This window comes from Prionailurus viverrinus, chromosome B1 (genome assembly GCF_022837055.1).
Source record: "Prionailurus viverrinus isolate Anna chromosome B1, UM_Priviv_1.0, whole genome shotgun sequence".
Classification (NCBI taxonomy): domain Eukaryota; kingdom Metazoa; phylum Chordata; class Mammalia; order Carnivora; family Felidae; genus Prionailurus; species Prionailurus viverrinus.
In genome coordinates this window covers 75,375,670-75,396,228 of record NC_062564.1, presented here as the reverse complement: position 1 = coordinate 75,396,228, position 20,559 = coordinate 75,375,670, and the positions used below count along the sequence as shown (strand labels likewise).

The window sequence follows — 20,559 nt, the reverse complement described above, 5'->3', positions numbered from 1 at the left end:
TTGGCTTAGTCACTCAGATTCTTGACTATCTGTTCATATTTAAGAGATAGACACTGAAAAGTGGATAGAAAGCTCTCTGTTTGTGGTTGAAGCTCACTGAATGAGGCATCTCTCCTTTGGGTGAGTAGCCAAGTTTCCTTGGAGGAACCCTCACCTCTCTGCCCAATGTCAGTATATGGAGACTTTTTTCTCAGGTTGTTCACTTCTCTGAGAAAGAATCCCCTGGTATATGCCAGACTGTTGGCATTCTGGAAGAGGGTAAGACAGAATTGCAGTAATGTAATCTCCACCATCATTTCTGAGTCTCCCCCCTGCTACTTTCTCCTATGGCTATGTACCCAATCTGGATCACATCCCCTTCATAGTTCTTCTAAATGTGGGCAGGGAGATTAGGGGCTCACAAGATAGTCCCCTGTATGCAAGAAGATGAGGAAGGGAGGGGTGCCTGGGTGGCTCAGTCAGTTCAGCTTCCAACTTCAGCTCAGGTCATGATCTCATGGTTCGTGGGTTCAAGCCCCACATCGGGCTCTGTGCTGACAGCCCAGAGCCTGGAGCCTGCTTTGGATTATGGATCTCCCTCTCTCTCTGCCCCTCCCCTGCTTGTGCCCTGTCTCTCTCTCTCTCTCAAAAACAAATAAACATTAAAAATTAAAAAAAAAAAATAAGATGAGGAAGGGGCAGGTATCCCCTAACCTTACATGTGCTCTTACTTCAACCGATTTCCCAGTTCTCAGGCCCACGTTGTGGCCCTTGCCTTCTGCAAAAAAGGAATTAGCTCACTTCTCATTAGTATCCTCCTCTTTGTGGGCACTTTAGATTCTAGTTTCTCTAATCTACTTGTCTAGTGACGACTCCTTCATCTGCTTTCCTTCATCCAAAATTGTTGAAATCTTTTGTCTCTTGATTTCCCTGTCCTGTTCCTCTTTTGGGCTTGTGCCTTTCTAAGTGCTCTACTATTAAGTAGGGCTTTGGAGAGAAAGAGGTAGTTCATCATTTTACACTGGATTGTATATTACTTTCTGATAGAGGAGCCTATTCTCAGGTCCCTGGCACATTTTGGAAGGTGGTTTGAGCATTGTGTTCTGAAAGTCTTACTGATCTCTTCTTCCAGATTAAGCTTGAAATGATGGCCTGAGACATAGTCACGAATACTATTGTTGGCGGTAAGGACAGTACTAACGATGGCTCCCATTCATTGAGTCCATAATCAGCCACACCTATACCAGGTGCTCCATGTTATTCCATGTAACACTCAGAACAGGTACTTTCTCATTTATAGATGATGAAAGAGGTTGAGAAAGATTTAAGTTTATTTATTTATTTTGAGAGACAGAGACGGTGCAAGCAGGGGAGGGGCAGAGAGGGGGAGAGAGAACGAATCCCAAGCAGGGTCTGTGCTGCCAGCTCTGGAGCCCAACGCAGGGCTCAAACTGTGAGATCATGACCTGAAATGAAACCACCAGTCAGTTGCTTAACCGACTGAGCCACCCAGGTGCCCCAAGAAAGATTAAAAAAATTTTTTTAATGTTTATTTTTGAGAGAGAGAGAGAGAGAAAAAGAGGGAGAGAGAGAGAATGGGGGGGGGGGAGGAGCAGAGAGAGGGGGAGACACAGGATCCAAAGCAGGCTCCAGGCTCGGAGCTGTCAGCACAGAGCCCGATGAGGGACTGGAACTCACGGACCGCGAGATCGTGACCTGAGCAAAGTCGGACGCTTAACCTGCTGAGCCATGCAGGTGCCCCTCAAGAAAGATTTTAAACTCTCCCAGGCACACAAGTGGCTAAGATAGAATCTGAACACAACTATCTTCCTTGTTGTTGTTGCTGCTGTTACTACTACTACTACTACTGGCTGCCAGCACTTTCTGAGGATCCACTATGTGTCAGTCTAAGTTCAACAAGGCCCTGCTTCTCCTCATGACTGTAACAGAGTGCAAAAGCTTACTTCTCATTTGCCTCGTTGTCTGAGGCACAGGTGTATCAATAGTGATTTAAAAAGGAAAAAAACAAATGTTCTTACATAATTAAAGTACCCTTTTTTTGTAGAAATAGCATATTTCCCCTCAAATTATCTGGAAACAACCTTTCTTTTAATACTACATTATTTTACCCACCTTGCTTGTATTCTCATTGCTGTGTGAACCTTTTACAATAAATCCTTTCTTTGTAGGCAACTCACTCACTTTTGACTTTGCAGTTGGGAAAAGCGAGAGGATTCACTGCAGGTAAGCCATACCAGGAATTACCGCACACCTGTTCTTCAGGCATCCCTAGCTGAAACCCAGGACCTTACCTGCGTCTATAGGTTCATGTCAGCTCCCAGGTTGACAGGTTGGGACTGAGGGCTACATCACTCTCTGATACGACCCAAGACATTCTACAGTTTCCCGTATTTGAAAGGCAGTTGTGAATCGATATATGTAATATAGTAGTTAAGAGTTTGGGCTCCAGAGCCACAATGCATAGGTCTGAATCCCAGTTTCTCCAAGTTTTTTTTTTTCCCTTGTGTGTCCTTGACCAAGTTACGTGACATCTCTGTATCTGTTCCCTCATCTGTACAATGGGATTAATAATAATACGTCATGAGACAGTTGGGATTAAATGAATAATAAATGATTTAAAAATACTTATAACTGTGCTAAGCTTTAATAACCACATATAAGTGTACAATGGCAGCTGGCTACCACACTTTATTACTGGTAATAACTACAAGCCTTTAATGAAGACCTACTACATATCAGGCACTCTGACAAGTGCTTGACATACAATGTCTCATGTAATCCCCATAACATGTTACCCCATTTACGGATGACGGAATTGAAGTTGAGAGAGGCAGAGGTGGATTCTCCCTGAAACCGATGAAGCGAAGCGTCAGCGTCCCTCATTTAACAGATCCCTGCTAAGCTGTTAAGCTAGGGGTTGCAGGAGTTGTAGAATGTTCCAGGTGGGAAGGGGAAGCCAGGCTGCAATCAGAAGCACTTCTGTTAAGCAATTCTGGTAATTGCCTAAAGAGATCTCAGAAAAGAGGAATCTGCAATATCAAGGCTTCAGTAACTTGTTATAATCTTTATCATTCTAAATGCTCACTTTTGGATCTAATTATGTGGGGTCTTTTCTTTACGAGGGTCCTTAAGTTTATAAGCGTCAGGCCTCCCAAACCCAGATCTCTTACCAGAAGTGCATGCGGTTTTACTTTTAACCTCTATACTTTACCGTGTCCCTGCTGGATTTATTTAAGCTACTCAAACTCACTTTAGAGGAACAGAAAGCATCCTCAGACTGAAAGGCTTGTGGTAGCAGGGGACTGTACGGTCTTTCTGATTGCATTTAGCAAGGCATAAGGGTTTGGTAAAGTCTTAATGGGCGTCATCAATATAAGTTTAAAAAGTCTTGCAAATAACCTTCCTCTTATGGTGAGTAGTGGTTTGATGTCTATTTTATAATCTATGAACCTCCTAGAAAAAGAGCAAATTGGCAATATATTTTTGTGGTCTATTATATTTGAACCTTTGATTTGCAAGTGCGATTTCAACATAATTTTTCTTTTGCAGAGCATGACTGCTAACGCAAACCCAAACCCAAGGATAAACAGCCTTCTTAGGTTTTGCCACGATAGATTTTTCAAAGCAAAGAATGAAATGTCAAAATGTCCACTCTGAGGTTACTTGTCCTTAAAAATCCTGGGGAGCATCAGATTATCTGAAATAGAAACTCTGCTATTTTTACACTCAATTGCAAATTGGGACGTTGCCAGGCTTTCGTCTCAGCAATGAGTCTTCCTAGGAACTGGATCTAGAATTTGTTTATACTTTACGCTTTGGGGAAAGGTGCATTCTGAGTCCTTTCAGTTTTTGGTGCTTTCCTTTTCCCTGAAGAACCTTTGAAATTACCTTTTGATATTTTTGGTCTCTTCCACCTAGAAAGAGAAGGTGGCAGAAGGATGAAGCTGGAGAGAACCTCACTCATTTGGGCATCACTAGTAGTAACCAAATGGATAATGAAACCCATTGGCTAGTGAATGATGCCATGTAATTTTTGTTTGTAATTCAAATCAATGACTAGGCACTCCCAGTAAAAGGGAGCTGGGGGCAGCCACCTTGAATCTAACTTAAAATCCATCTCCTGGGCAGTAGAAAATGCCAACATCAAAAATTAGGCATCAACTTTTCAAATTACCATATGGTTGCTTCCGGCAGGGTTCCAGGAACATTATGTGAACACACACATCCTCTTCACCCACAGAGGCCACTGATCTATCCTGGAAAAGACTTAGGAACTCTCCTCTTGACTAGCAACACCTTCCCTTCACATGGGCCATTCCTATTTTTTTCACGGATGAAGAGGGAAAAGGCTTATGGGAAATGATGTTATTATGACTGAGAACAAGAGGCTTCTTCCGAGGTTCCAATCAATATATTCTTGTATGGGTGTGTGTGTGTGTGTGTGTGTGTGTGTGTGTGTGTGATCCTCAAAATGCAGTAAGGCAGGGATTATAAAACAACCTGTGTCAGAAGCATTTATTCAAATTAATCTGTCAGCAACACTAAACCCTTGACTCTCAGTAGAACGGCCAGACAACAGGAGTTTCTCACAGAGCTGCTGTCCGGCACAAGACTGAATCTTTTAGTGGTTGATGAGTCTGATGGAGTATAGGTTAGAATCCTAACCGATTCTTATTGGGGGGTGGAGGATGGTTCACAGAGGGAAAATTAATCAAGTTGTGTCTGAAAGAAGGATTCAGGAAAGAATGTAATGTGAACCCACTCCTGCCAGGCACACTTGCTGAAACCTGGTTGCCTAGAATGGGAGGAGTTACAGCAGCCAGGAAGGAGTCGGCAGTCTCTTTCCAGGAGTCTGAGCAGACACCTCTGTGTATCTGTTTCACAAAGTGCAGTGAGTGTCAGGGAGGAGTGGATAGAAAGCAAGGCACAGACTGGGTCTGGGGAAGCTGCCCTTGATTTCCTGTTTCACTCAGGGAAAAGAAAAAGTCCTCTTTTTTTGTTTGATTGTGGCCTCTAATCAATTCAGATAAATAGAAAGGAGACTTTATAATAGACTAGCTCAAAAGTCATAGAGAAAGCGGCTTAAAAACAGTTAATACCAAAAAAAACCACAAAAAAACAGTTAATACCAACAATTACATGTAAATTACTTTTTGAAATAAAACGAATAGGTAGGCTGGAACATTTACTGAACCATTCAGTATACATTGGCTGTCTCAAATTAATGAAATAGCTGTGGTTACTGAATCTCAATAAGGGAGTTTCAAAATACCAAAATTATAAATAATAATAAATTATAATTAGTAAAATTCCAATAATAAAAAAAGTAAACTCCCTTTGCCCAGTTCAACAGTTATTTACTGAGTACCTGCTATGGGCCTTTTAAGGGTTACTTCTGTGTCTTAATTTTAGCACTAGTTCCAGGCAATGTTTGATCTTTGAGAACTTGTAACACCTAATGTGGGGACTGACTGTATTCTGGTGTGAAGATGTTAAAATGCCGTTATATAAGGTGGTGAACTTCTTCACTGAGGAGGCCACAAAGCAGAGTTCCTTTCATGACCTTTCCTACTACACCAACAATAATTTAATTCCTTTAGCGTCAGGTTAACATATCCCCTTTCAGGAACAGATCCATTGCAAGAAAGATTATTCAGTTAGTCATAAAATAATACTTAGTGAACACCTAAGTGTGTACAAAATCACTGTTAGGTGCCCCATACCATCTACCTCACAAAGGTTTCTGTAAGACTCAAATGAGAAATCTATGGGACTCCACTTAAAAAAACATAAATTGCTATATATAGAGAAATACTATTTTTATTACATACCTGAATGAGTCACAAAACATTCAATTGTTCCCAAATATAGAAAGTTACAATTATCTGGGTCTATTTTCCTCAAGTTTTAATAATAGCTACCATTTATTGAGCGTTAAGTGCCATCAGTGTGTTATGTGCTTTAAAACATTTCACTTAATCCCCACAATAACCTTAGCAGGTGGGTATTCTCTACATACTAAATGATGAGGAAACAGGAGTTCAAGAAATCTAATGAAATTCCTGAAACTACATAGTATTGTAAAATTGGGACTTGAATTCTGACCTAGTTGTCTGCAAATCCTGTGAACTCAATTCTATTCTATAATGTACCTTTATTTATTTTTGAGAGAGCGAGTGGGGGAGGGGCAGAGAGAAAATGAGACACAGAATCTGAAACAGGCTCCAGGCTCTGAGCTGCCAGCCGAGCTTGACGTGCGGCTCGAACTCACAAACCACGAGATCGTGACCTGAGCCAAAGTGGGACGCTTAACCGACTGAGCCACCCAGGCGCCCCTATAATGTACATGATGTTTTTCTTTAATTATGTTACAGTTAAACCACATTTGCATTATGATAAATCAAACAGTTTCAAGATCACCGAACAGAATTACGACTTCTTGATCATTCAGGGTTGTCAATGTCAACAGCAGTGATGGCTCTGGGTTACGCGCTGATTTATCCTAATGCAGGCAAGGCTGCTGGCCCCTGCACTCAAGACCTAATACGATTTTTGCCTGTGTTTAGCCATGTGGTTTTTCTGTCTTTCCATTTAACCCATCACGTCTCCCTGATGGTCCTGTGCCTATAATGTGCTAGGGACCAATTAACCAAGTGAGCAACAGTAGGGATCTAAGACAGTGGTTCTAAATTGTGAACATGACTCACCTGGAGAGCTAGTTTAAATGCAGATTCTTGGACCCCACTCTGGATGTTCAGATTTAGTACCTCTGGGAGCCTGAGGCTCAAGAGTTGCTGCTCTATGAGTAAAGAACACACACTTTATGATTGTGAGAAATGTATTCTCTAGGCAGCATCCGTTTTTATTAAGTTTTAGATTTTCATCTATGGCCTGGGGATTAAATGTAGGGATTAAATAAAATGTTAAATATATAGGAGGGGTGAGTAGGAGACAGAACATGCTATTTGAGTGGCTACATAATTTGAATAACTGAACTTCGTGTTTTTCACGAACATTAATAAAATATTAGATTTGTTGACTAAACCAGCAACAGAAGAGCCTGAAAGTACCACAAAAATGACTTACTTTTTCCAAAACCCTGCTTTAGTCTGTCAAAATTGTAGGTTTCTTTCTTCTTTTTTTAATTTTTTTTTTAAATCTTTATTTTGGAGAGAGAGAGCACATGCAGGGGAGGGGCAGAGAGAGAGGGAAACAGAATCTGAAGCAGGCTCCAAGCTCTGAGCTGTCAGCACAGAGCCTGACGCGGGGCTTGAACTCACGAACCATGAGATCATGACTTGAGCCTAAGCTGATCGACTGAGCCACCCAGGTGCACCTAGGTTTCTTTCTTCTCAAAGAGCAGGGCTGTGAACGCAGGCCCTCTGCTCTGCTAGTTATCCGGCTTCTGACAAATTACCTCCACAGTCTGAGCCAGTTCTGCCCTCACCTTTAAAACAGAGCTAACAGTACCTATTTCTCAGGGAGGGTGGGAGCTTCAGAGATTTTCACAGCAAGTTCCTGGTAAGTATTCAACAGGAGGTCAAATTTTAATAAAGATGAACTTTTTTTTTTTTTTATAGGAACTCTAGTTGTAACTATCACCAAAGTTCTGAAACCGCTTGAGGGACCCTGATTTCGTATTTATACATTCAATGTCACACAGAGATAGATAGGCACAGTGGAGTGTCCTCCTTTATAATCTAATGTGATAAACAAAATTTTCTTTTGTGGCACATGATTCTTACTTTAGCTGTATCGTACGGACCTGGAAGTGCTGATCTCTGTATCACATTACAGGGAATACAAAGAAACTAAGACTTGGATATCTTAAATATTAGAGACAAACCCTAAATATTTATAATGAAGCATTATTTACTTCAGTGGAAGAAACAGGCATACTAACATGAAAAAACACATTTTATTGCACTTAAGTTATAAGAAAATAAAATTTCTAAGTGAATCAAACCATAGACACAATCCCTTTAAAGGTTGTTTTCCTCCATCATGTCAGGTTGTTACATAACTAAAATTAACCAAGTTGAATCTGATTGTTTTAAATCAGACTATAAATAAAACAAAAAAAAAATAAACAGGAGGAGGAAAAAAAGATCACCTAGGATACAGTGTTAAACCACTTTCACAGTTCAGCTTGAGTTGTGGCTCTTGGAGAATGAGGCAAACCATTTGACTTTTTCATTCATTTCGTTTGTTTGCGTGTGACGCCTTTACTACAAAAACTGAATAGTTTCTGCTTTGTCAGTTTCTCAGAGCAATAAAACTGTAACAGTTGTTTTCCCAAATACTGTAAAACACTAAGACTGACCAGCAACTTTATTTTGTTTTATATATTCTTAAAATATTTTGTCAGTTTTCTTATGTACGTTCATCCATTCACCACAGCCCTCAAAAAAGAAAAGTTTCTCCACAGAACAGGCAGCAATAGCTCTGTTCCAAGGAATGTGTTTTAATTTTTGCCCAGATAAAAGAAAATAAGCTTTGCACACACTCTCAATTCTTTACTTGCAGGCAAACTTCACTCTTTATTATCTGAAACTCTCCCATTCTCAGCCTCTTAGAGGCACAGATGGTTCAAGTTTCAGTGGCAAAAAGTCTTTTTTCTGTAACCAAACTAGAGCAAATTTGGAATTCAGTCTGGGACTAAAACGTCACAGCAGAAAAAAAATAAAAAAAAATAATTTGCTTTTTTCTTTCTTTCATTTAGCAGCATAAATAAGTTTGGCCACTGGGAGTACAGTACAGGGGTGGGACAACAATCCCATATTTGAAGACCTACTTCTAGCACCAGCATCAAGAATTAAATCCATCTCAGGACTCACAGAACCCAGGACAACTTGCCACCTTTGAGCAACATATGCATTGAAGAGTGTATGTGGAAGCGACAGTAAATAGATTAACAGAGGCTAATACTGTGATTGATTGACATTGGCAATGGTTGGCAAAAAAAAAAAAAAAAAAAAAAAAAAAAAGCTTTTCATGATAACTGTACAAAAACAATTCACAGTAATTTTTTTTTTTTTAGCTTTTCCACTCCAGAAAAATGACTTTTTGTTGCAGATGCTCTCTAATTAGAAAGTCAGCCAGTCCTTGTTTGGATGTTATTGCAGCTCCTTTCTAGGTCTCAGTGGTAAAAGGACAGGCTAGCAGAATCTGTAACGAAGCTTCGGCCTTAACGCTGCCCAATGACCACTGGAGAAGAAAATAAAGAAATAATTGCACCTGGTTTGATTTAGAAAGTCTCATTTTGCAAAGCTGCCCTCAGTCAAAAGTGAAGCCTTTTATGTGATGAGACAGCGGACGCCTCTCTTGTCAGTTACGGTTTGTCATGTCTTCCTCTTTTCCTTCTTAGTCTGTAGATCTTTTCGCTCTGTTGCCCCAAGCCAACATCCTGCACCACTGAGAACAAGGGATATTTTTTCTTTTTCTTTTCTTTTTTCTTTCGTTTTTTTCTCTTTTTTTCTGTTTTTTTTTCTGTTTTTCTTTTTTTTCCTTTTTTTTTTCTTTTTTTTTTTTTTTTTTTCCACGGAGAAGGGTAGGGAGTATATCGTCTACACATTTGGACAAATTCGTCTTTTCTGCTCTTCACTTCATGTCCACATCAAAGTCCAGCACCAGCAGCTTGGTTTCCTCAGTCCCATTCCGACTCCCAACTGCACACACCAGCTTTGTGTTTGAGGCTCTGATCCGCCACACAACTCCCCCACTCCCCCCACTCTCCAATGTGACTAGGTTTCGAATAAATTCACCCGTTTTCAAGTCCCATAGTTTTACAGTTCCATCATCTGAGCTGGTAATTACAAAGTTCTTGTTGAACTGTAAACAGGTTACAGCACTCTGATGCTTGTTAGGACCTGGACGAAACCAAAGGAATTTAATTACTGGTTAGAAATCATGGTGATGGGTAAGTTACATTGTAATTGTACACTTCTACATTAGAACATACAATAAATGAGATATTTAAAATGCTGCATATTTAGAAACTGTGAGTATTTTCGGATCAGCAGCGTTGTAAGAAAATCTGGTAGCTCTTTGTAAACTGAAACAAGAGTTGTATTTTCCACGAAGCTTTGTTAGCTACCAGGCACACATTTTGTTTTCTGGCTGTGCAAATAAGAGCTTTCTTAGTGGTGATGTGGAAAGCCCACCTTCATGTATTCTATGTATTCTGCTGATGGACAAATGGGCATGAGACCTACTACCCTACCACTTTGACCTGACCACTCAAAGGCGAAGGCTGAATGGACACAATTCCAAAACTCTGAGGAACAGATAATACTAATAGGTAAAAAGCTAGAATACAGACCACCAGATGGCCTCACTGAAACAAAACAAAACGAAAACAACACATTTTAAGGACTAAGACCAATAAAAAGTTAATCATGACATAAAATGTTAACACTGTTATGCCTCATTTAATATTAGTGGCTTTCACATGTTTCTTTCTTCATTTTACTGGGTGCTATTATTCCTTCCATCCTAGTTAAGTAGATGGTTAAAAGGTCTAAGCTGAGGCCAAAGCAATTTCCTATCAGATCAGAGATGTGCTTTTTTTTCCCCCAGTAAGGTAGCTCTTTAATTTAAAATCAGCCTACAAATTCAAAATTAAAAAAAAATGATGACTCAAAAAACAAAAGGAGTCTGTTGCTTCCGTGATATAGTCAAGATCTTTCTTCACATTGTCCTTTAAGGTTAGGTAGAGTTAACTGTACATGCAGGCGTGATTAAACAATTTTATATTAAAACAATTTAAAACAATCTCTCAAGCGTAGCCTCGTTCTGTCAAGTCAGAGTGGAAATGCTCATAAACTTATCCAAAATAAGCATTTTCATTTTGTATGAGGTTAACTCTTTTTGTGACATAAAAGCTCCATATTTCTTTTGACTGACAAACCCATTTTTAATGAACACAACTAAAGCTGAGTAGCCAATACTTACCTTGCAATGTTTGTAAACATTGTCCTGTTTTGATATCCCAGATTTTAACTGTCGAATCTGCATTCCCAGAGACAAGAATATTGTCTTTGAGTTCCATTCCACTTGTTAACGATTGGTGTCCCGTTAACGTGTGAATGCAATTCCCCGTCTCCACATCCCAAACTCGAATTGATGTATCGAGAGATCCACTCACCACATGGATACCATCAAACTACAACAGACATAGTTTATTAGACTAGAAAGTGCAGATATTCTTAATATTATTTATTGACCTTAACCCTACAGGGCAGGAAAATAAAGCATGGGAAACCAGTAATGCCAGGACCAAAATGAGGTAACAGGATAAATGTAATCAAGTAAATCTACAGTGCACGTTCTCAGAAGCCTCCATCAGATTTGTTATCTATCTATCTATCTATCTATCTATCTATCTATCTATCTATCTATCTATCTATCTATCTATTTTTATGGCCAGTGGCTTCAAACTAGATGCAGAAACAAAACAAAACACGAACGCATTACTTTCAAATCATCTGGCCACACTTAGTAGCTAAATATCCGGGATAATTCAATAAGGATTACTATTGGAGTCTTACTTCACAACAGAAAGTTGAAACTATGGACAAAGCTTGTGATTAAAGGCTGTGTTTATCAACACACCTAAGGCATGAAAAGACTAGAGATAACTCTCATGATGTTTAAAAGTAAGTTCCATTAAAAACTGTAAAATAAAAACTTCATTTATAAGAACCAAATGCTAATTAGGAAATATGCCAACAGATAATTATATCTGAAATGATAAGAGGTGGCATTTTGATAACAAAAGCAAGCGATATAGGTACCTCTTCTCCAGCTTCCCAGCTATACCAAAATGCAATAAATATCAATTCCTAGAATATCTATAATAATATTGCTACCTCTTCTCTCAATCTAATGGTCTACTTAAATGAGAATATTATATTCATTAAGGTTCTGAGCATATCACAAAACATAAAAAAAACTTTAGCCAATTCTCTCTCCACCAAATTCATAATCTTTTCTAAGTTAACACATCTTTATTATATGCCAATATTTTGTGACATAGACAGTATTCCATGAATTAAGAAACAAATATCCCAAGAATAGAGAACTGTCAGCATTGGGACTGTGTACTAATCTGCTGATCACTAATAGGCAGTAACTGGTAAATAAACTATATCAGTAATGGACAAATTTTTACAATGAAAATGCTGTCTTTCAGAAAATAAAACAAGACCCATTTGCTAAACTTTCTATTAACCTATTTATTTCAAAATATGGCAACCTACTCAAGAATATCAGGTTCAAATGTAAACAAAAAACATCAGTTTAGTCAAATCCAGTTCTTTGTGACTACAAATCACTAGCCCTGTGCTGGTAGAGCATCTGGTAGAGCAGCTTTATGTAGAAAGGCTCCACTTCCACTGTGAATGGGATGGAATCACAATTACATGGTCCATCAACTTGCAGCTATCAAGGCAAAGGGGCAGCTTTTGGCCAAATTAATCCTCTGCTAAGGAGTTTATTAAAATCCAGGTTATTTTCCTATGAGACTATCTACCCAATAATTAATATAGTAATACTTAGGGCTCCAAAGTCTCAAGTTCCAAGACAAACATTTGTATTTTATAGGAAAAATGATCACAGAAAAATTTAAACAAATCATTTGAGTTCAAAATTTATACTTTCTTCATGCCAATTTTATTTTATTTATTTATTTATTAAAAAAAATTTTTTTTAACGTATTTATTTTTGAGACAGAGAGAGACAGAGCATGAATGGGGGAGGGTCAGAGAGAGGGAGACACAGAATCTGAAACAGGCTCCAGGCTCTGAGCAGTCAGCACAGAGCCCGACGCGGGGCTCGAACTCACGGACCGTGAGATCATGACCTGAGCCAAAGTCGGACGCTTAACCGACCGAGCCACCCAGGCGCCCCTCTTCATGCCAATTTTAAACTATATGATATAACAGAATGATTTGATCTGTATTTTTTGGATTGTATTGAATCAGCTATTTGACAGCAATTGTCTGAGTAAAACAATCTTATGATTCATCAGTAAAGCATCTAAGGGATAAAAGAGATAGGATCTCTTACCTGTAATGAATAGACTCTATTAGTATGCCCCTGCAACGTGTGTAGACAGGTCTCAGTCTCTGGATCCCACACCTTCACCATAAAATCATATGCTCCACTAACAACCCTCCTGCCATCATATTGAACACAGCGGACTGCTGCTACATGACCCATCAAAACATGTAAACACTGGCCTGTCTCAATATCCCAAACCCTAAGAGTGGCATCTCGAGAACCGCTAACAACTCTGTAAGGGGGAAAAAAAAAACAGAAAAAAAGTATTAGAATTTTTAACAGCATGAGTAAACGTGATATACAAAGTCAGTGGTTATTATATTTTTTCTTTTCTTAAGCAGGAACACCTGTTTTCAAAGAAATCCTATATAAAACTGTGATATATAAACATTCACAAGTCAAGTTACTCTGGTTGGGAAGCCTAGAGTTCTGCCTGCTTTTGGTTCCTCCATTTATAAGGGGCTGTGGAGCACCTCCGGTTCTGTGGGACAATTTGAAAACTATTGTATTGTATTTGAAGAAGGAGAAAGAGAAGGAGGAGGAGGAGGAGGAGGAGGAGGAGGAGGAGGAGGAGGAGAAGGAAGAGAAGAAGCATCAGCAGCAGCCGCCACCACTGCCAAGTGATAAATATATACAATAAGATCTTGATTTTAGAAATAAAATGCTAATGTGGGCAACATGTATAAAATGTTAGTGGGAGAACTCTGGTGTAGTATTTTGAATTTTACATTTCTTCTTTATTCTTTATGCCATTTCCCAAAATTTTAATTATGAATATATATTCTCTTTGTGATTAGGGAAAAAATTAATAAATGTTATTTAACAAAACAAATCTGAATTTGAAATTTAAACAGCTGAAGATATGTGCCTTACACCATATAATTCTGGTAAAATTTACTAGTTTTAGAAAATCCTCAAATGAAGGCCGCATATGCTTATATCTATAGTCAATAGGCATGGAGGCATTAAGATGTACAGATTTTAGAAGATACACATAGGGAGGCAACAATAATCCCTTAAAAATTTGGCCTGACATTATTAAAACTATGCTCTTCTGAAGACCAGAGTGATACTAATATTACAATCGCCTTTGGATTACAAAGGAGAGCTGAAAACTCAGGTATCTTCATGTCATTCCAAAGAGATAATGAAAGGCCATGGATTCCACATTTGGAAGAGCAGAAAATGACAGCATTGAGTGATTTAAGTCAGAACATAATGGAAACTGAAATACAAGGTCTCTCAATATCAAACCCCCCAAATTTTAATAGTAGAGCGCACTGTTCAAAGTAGATTCAAACTACATATGAGAAGATACTTTTCTTCACATATTACAAATCTAGTGTGAAATCTGCTTAATGTAATGGTTCTCATAAAGAAGATGCTGTGGACAGAATTAAAGGTAAGGACTGCAGGAGATTCATGGTAAGAACCATCAGACCTTTTTTGACAAAGTAAAGTCGAAATCACATTTGTTTAACAGGGATACTGTGAAGACATGCCAATAGGAGATCGAAAGGATTTTAATAGGAGGGCTTTGTAGGAGGAGATCAAAGCAAGAGTGAAGGGAGTGAGAAGAAAAAAAGGCAAGCAGTTTGGTTTGGCTGAAACTATTTTGAAAACTGGATTGAGGATTTCTTCCTTGATTCGATAGACAACAGAAGGCTCTCAAAGGGCAATGACACTATCATAATTAGAAAAGAATTCTCTGTCAGCCATGTAAAAGGTGAGAAAACCAAGTGTGAAAGCTATGTCAATAGTTCAGGTGACTGGTGATGAGAATAAACTAAAACCCATGGGCCTCAGCTTTTGCCTAGATATAAGGGAATAGGGTGGGTGGGTATTTAAAAAGACTCAGAAGCTTGAAGCCTGAATAACTGAATTTATCCCACTAGCAGGGATATAAACACCAAAAAAAAAAAGAGAGAGAGAAATTTTTGAAGATGATGAGTCATCAAAGCTGTACAACAATAAAATGCTACACAAGATTAGAAAATAGAGTTTCAAGGAGGAAGCCAACAACACTACTAAATGAAGACGGAAATTTAGACAATCCCCCAGTTTTAAGCCAACACACTACTGCTTTGCTAGTATAGAAACATCTGAAGTCTAATAAAGTCTAATTTAACATCACATTATCACTATCTCTCTAATAAACACAGTTTTATACAACTGAACTCTACACAAAAGGCCTCAGATTCACAAGTAACAGAGAAAGGATTTCCCCTTACCTTTTTTCATGGAGATGCATACAACGGACAGTGGAAGTATGCCCATACAAGGTGTGTATACATTCTCCGGTCTCTGCATTCCACACTTTTAGAGTCCGATCTGTAGATCCACTAATGATGATATTGTCTCTCATCTGTGATGACCATACTCCACCTGTGTGTCCCACTAATGTTCTCAGACACTGGAAAAACACGTAAGATGATTACTTTTGGGTAGAAAAGAAAACGATGTATTATAACATTTCAGTAGCTCATTAAATTTTGGGGTAAAGTTATTTACAAAATTTGACTGGCACATCAGAAAATAATTCCTCACATCAATATAACATGATCCCATCACTATTTATTGGTTTTTTTATTCAGTAGCATTATATATTAAACACACACGTACAACTGAGGAACAAGTATGTAGAAAGTAAAACACTTCTCATTAAAGTAAGACAGCTCCAGCCTGGTCTTTTTGATGAAATAATGCTAAAACTGCAACTTCTTTCTTCCATATGAATGGATTCAATGAAAGAACGCCAACTGTGTTAGGTGTGGCTTACATACCACATTTCATCTGAATCTGCCCCAAGGCAGTAGTTAGGAGCCAGGCAAAGTACTTCTGGACAAGTAAAGACAGATATTAAAACTCTGAAATAAGTCCAAAGCTAATATTACACTGTGGAAATATGAAGTTGCTCTAAAAAAATTTCTAACATCTGACTTGGAATATTTTAGAAGATTCTTGCCCAAGAATCAACGTGTTGTAAGACATTTTAAAAAACAAGGTTTTTGTTTTTTTCACATTTTCCTCTACTTTTTTTAGCTGGTCAGTTACTTAAGTCATGAAAACATTCTCCATTGGGCAGATAATAAGTATTCACTATAGAACAATTAAAATATAATACTGCGTACAATGAAATTAATTGCTTAGACTACTTCTTTTCTTCAAACTCCTTCACTTATATGGCGTATCTGCCTAACTTTCATCTCATAGGGCTTGAGATAAGTCTACATTAACATGATTTATTCAACTTCTAAACTATAGGTAAGTTACCAACAAAGCAGAAAAAACACATATCCCTCAATCATAGTTTTAAAAAAGTTTAAAAAAGACAATATAAGCGAGATGGCTAATAAAAGTGGGAAAAATTAACCAAAAAAAGATAAAGCACACCTGTGAGAATTATACAATAGCTAAGTCACAAAGATAGACTATTTACAAGAAGAAACTAATGACATTGTATCCTGAGAAACATGATCTTTGTGCCACCGGAAAAACTAAATAAATTAGAAGCTCTGATATTTGTTATCAAAATAAGCTGCAGTCAAAAATGAACCCTTATTTTTTTCCTGGTTGGTCCCTGCAAAGGCATACATAAAATGTGAAGTGTGGAAAGAAGAAAGCTTACTTTGCCTGTGACCGCTGACCAAACTTTTAAAGTGTTGTCATCAGAACCACTAACTATTCGGTTACCACAGAACTGTAAGCATGTGATCACATGATCATCATGTCCTTTCAGAACCTACAAGATAGATGAGCAGATTAGAAATACATTATTAAACTAAATTTTTAAAAATACCAGTGAAAAGAAAAATAAAGACACAAATAGGAGCCGCAATCTATAGTCTATTTCTTAAAATACAATTTATATAAAATATGAAGTAGCATCCATCCTTCCTGAATGATGAATCAAGTACTAAACATTTTCTTTGTTTTCCATATTCTATGATTTTTATACTTGAGATATCAACTATTAAAATTGAATCAAGACTTTTATGAGTCAAAAACTCATAAAGATGGTTCAAACACAAATGTATTTTATAATCATCTCTTTATCTATTCAAACCAAAAACTATGCATCTATGGTTTGCAATTTTCACACACAAAAACAAAAGTACCTACAAACGAGAAAGACAAAAGTAACGATAATTATCAACTTTTTTCAACTTAAAACAAAAAAAAAGCCTGTTATAATGTATACATATTAATGTAACGGTATCTCTAATTGCTTTTTTCCGGTTGTATAATATAAGCATTTTTGTCACTCTTTATATACTTAGGATAAGACAGAAAATCAGTATTACACTTAAATTTAGAGAAATAAAACTCAGAAAAGCCACCAAAAACACAAAACATGGGCACTGCTCAAAAAATCACGTTCTAACTACGTGGTCAGAGAGCAAGCAAAATCTCAAGCATATGACACAAAATTCAACAAGATACTCAGAAATTGTCACTTACATAAGATAGAATGACATGAAATTCAACTCATCTTTTATTCAAGTACAATTAGTTGTCAGACTGGAGAAATTAGCAACAGAGCAATGCTGTCAGTTACATTTTCGGTTATTTTAAAATATATTATTTTCTTTCCACAGGAGATAGGTGTCAAGTTATACTGCTGGCCAAGAAGAGTGTATCAGGTACCAACACTGATCAGTGCTTTCTGTTATACTGTGCAAGAGTTCAGTTACCTTAGGAGATTTGAGTTCTCCTCGCCTCCAGTTAGTATCAATTCTGTGCTGTCTGATATATGCACTTTTCCATGGACTATGTATGAAACCTGGTTTTATTACTTTTCTTCTCTTGATGTGCAATGGTTCATCAATACCTAAAGTTTTAAAGAGATAAAGAGTATAACTGCCATCACCAACAATAAAAATTACCCATTTTATAATGTACCTCAATTTCCCTTATGCTCAAAACCACTGAAATACAGGACACTGTCCAATTTCTAATACTGTACTATAAAACGATAATGTAAAGTTTGCATTCTCTGTGGCATGTTTTCATATTGACTTTTTCATTTCTTTCTCTAAATAATTCTATGAAACGTTGGATGTCAGGATGTACAGAAATGTGAGCCCTTATGCAATGTTTGTGAGAATATAAAATGGTATATTAGCTGCTATGGAAAAGAGTATGCTGGTTCATCAAAAAAATTAAACACAGAATTACCATATAATCCAGCAATTCCAATTCTGGATACACACCCAAGAGAATTGAAAGCAGAAACTTGAACAGATACTTGTACACCCACGTTCGTAGCTGCATTATTCAAAATAGCTGAAAGGTGGAAGCATCCCAAGTGTCCATCGATGGATGAATAAAGAAACAAAATGTGGGATATATACAGTGGAATATTTATTCAGCCTCGATAAAGAAGAGAATTCTGACACATGCTACCACACAGATGTGCCTTGAAGACAGTATGCAAAATGAAACAAGTCAGTCACAAAAAAGCAAATACCGTATGATTCCACTTATATGAGGCACATAGAGTAGTAGTCAAACTCATAGACAGAAAACAGAATGATGGATGCTAGGGGCTGCGGGGAGGAGGAACGAGTTCCTGTTAAATGGATATCAACTCTCAGCTGGGAAAGATGAAAAAGTTCTAAAGATGAATTGTACAAAACATGAATGTATTTCATGCCACTGAACTGTAATTTTAAAAATGGTTAGAATGATAAGTTCTATCTTAGGTATATGTTACCACAGTTTTTTAAAAAGTCATTAAAATAATGATTCTATGAGAGAAGGTAAGGCAAGGATAATTAATCCCACTTTATGTATATAGACACTTGAGAAGAGAAGGTTTCACTAGTCAAAGCTACAGACAGGGCAAAAGCAGGACAGAAACCAAGTATCCTGGATCTTCACCTTCCAGCTTTATTAACCATCAGTGCCCCTCATCAACTGTGATCTCCATGAAGGGAAGGGTAACCTGTAGAGTATCTGTCTCATGCTCTACTTTCTTTCTAAAAATTTTTGCTTATCAGAGGCAAATCATATTTTTACATTTTTTTTTCAAAAATATAATTTTTTTAGATGCCTGCTGGAAAAAAAATGTCCTTTTGTTATTTAATATAGATAATACCTTCTCCTCTACTAAGAAAGGATATTTTTTTTCTTTTTCTTTGTTCTGTTTATTTTTTTTACAATTTTCAAGAACATAAACTCCATGATGGGAAGAAAATGGGAGTTCAGTACTATATCCCCAACATTTAAGAATCTCTAGCTCATAGGAGGTGTTCAATAAATGTTTGTGAAAGAAAAGAATAGAATATGAAATATTTGAATACTGTTAATATAATTTTGGGGTTTCCTTTCTTCCTTCCTTCATTATATGACTTAGTAGACATTTATTAGTGTGAATTCCAGTGAGTTTCTCTCCCAAGGACAGTTGCAATTATAACTTGATCTTTAATTGTGAGTATTGGAGAGACGGACACCTTTCTCATCCATGAAACTGCTGGTAGAAATTAATCGCTATCCTATTTTAAACAAAAATTCCTATTTAGGTCTTTGGTTTGTCCGTCCTTTAAACTGAGGTATAGCTGACATACAATATTAGTATCAGGTATACAGCACAGTGGTTAGATATTTATATACGCTGCAAAATTGTCATGACGATAAATCTAGCTATCCTCTGTGAACTTACAAAGTTACTACAATATTATTGACTCTATTGCCCATGCTTACATTACATCCCCATGACTTACTTATTCTACAACTAGAAGCTTATAGTTCTTAATCCCCTTTACCTATTTTACCCGCCTCCCCAATTCCCCTCTCCTCTGCCAATTAACAATCTGCTCTCTGTATACATGGGTCTGTGTTTTGCTTTGGTTTGTTTGTTTTTTTTTAGGTTTCCTCTAAATCATTCTCATCGGGTCTTTTCAGACTGGGAAGCAAATCAGATACATTTGCTATTCGTTACTATCCCTCATTAAAGGGGTTAGCTGCGAGATCTAGCTCATTTGAATGTGTGGGGTAACCTGTGGATTTTATATAAGTAGGTGAATGTCAATGAAGACTAATTTTTCATTCTTTGATAAGCGGCCAAAGTTCTCTTTTTTCAATTCTATGTGCACATATAAAACTTCTAATTTTTACTTTTTGCTATTTGTTTTCAGAGTCACTTTGCTTTTTCAGAGTCTAAAGATTTTCTCTTTGTGATTTTGAACCTTACCCTCTTCTTTGCATTTCTCTCTCCAGAGAAGGTTGTCTTCAGCCAAAATTCTCCAGTAGCGACAAGTCTGAGCCGCTTGTAGCAGGTCTTTGGGTTCCAGGAATGAAAGCACATAAAGTGCCAGCTATGAAAAACAAAAGCACAGTATGTCCATATTTAAAAATACACATACAAAAATAATAAGTTAATTATTTACTATAGAATGAAGCACTTTTAGATAAACACAATATAATTCTACATTCTAATTTTTGAAATTGACTTTCTAATAGTTAATCTTAAATATATACCAAGCTTAAAAAACT

General features: G+C 37.4%; 1 protein-coding gene across 4 annotated transcripts in view; it reads right to left on the bottom strand.

Moving 5' to 3' along the window:
- Positions 1-7,899: 7,899 nt before the first annotated feature.
- Positions 7,900-20,559, bottom strand: part of FBXW7 (F-box and WD repeat domain containing 7) — a 227,776-nt gene continuing 215,116 nt past the window's right edge. For all 4 annotated transcript variants that reach the window (XM_047856401.1, XM_047856400.1, XM_047856402.1 and 1 more), the window contains 7 exons: positions 20,258-20,381; positions 17,757-17,893; positions 16,691-16,804; positions 15,294-15,475; positions 13,069-13,294; positions 10,954-11,164; positions 7,900-9,869 (listed from right to left, as the gene is read on the bottom strand). In XM_047856401.1, coding sequence (XP_047712357.1) covers positions 9,601-9,869; positions 10,954-11,164; positions 13,069-13,294; positions 15,294-15,475; positions 16,691-16,804; positions 17,757-17,893; positions 20,258-20,381 — 1,263 coding nt within the window. In that variant the 3' untranslated portion in view covers positions 7,900-9,600. The remainder of the gene's footprint in view (positions 9,870-10,953; positions 11,165-13,068; positions 13,295-15,293; positions 15,476-16,690; positions 16,805-17,756; positions 17,894-20,257; positions 20,382-20,559) is intronic.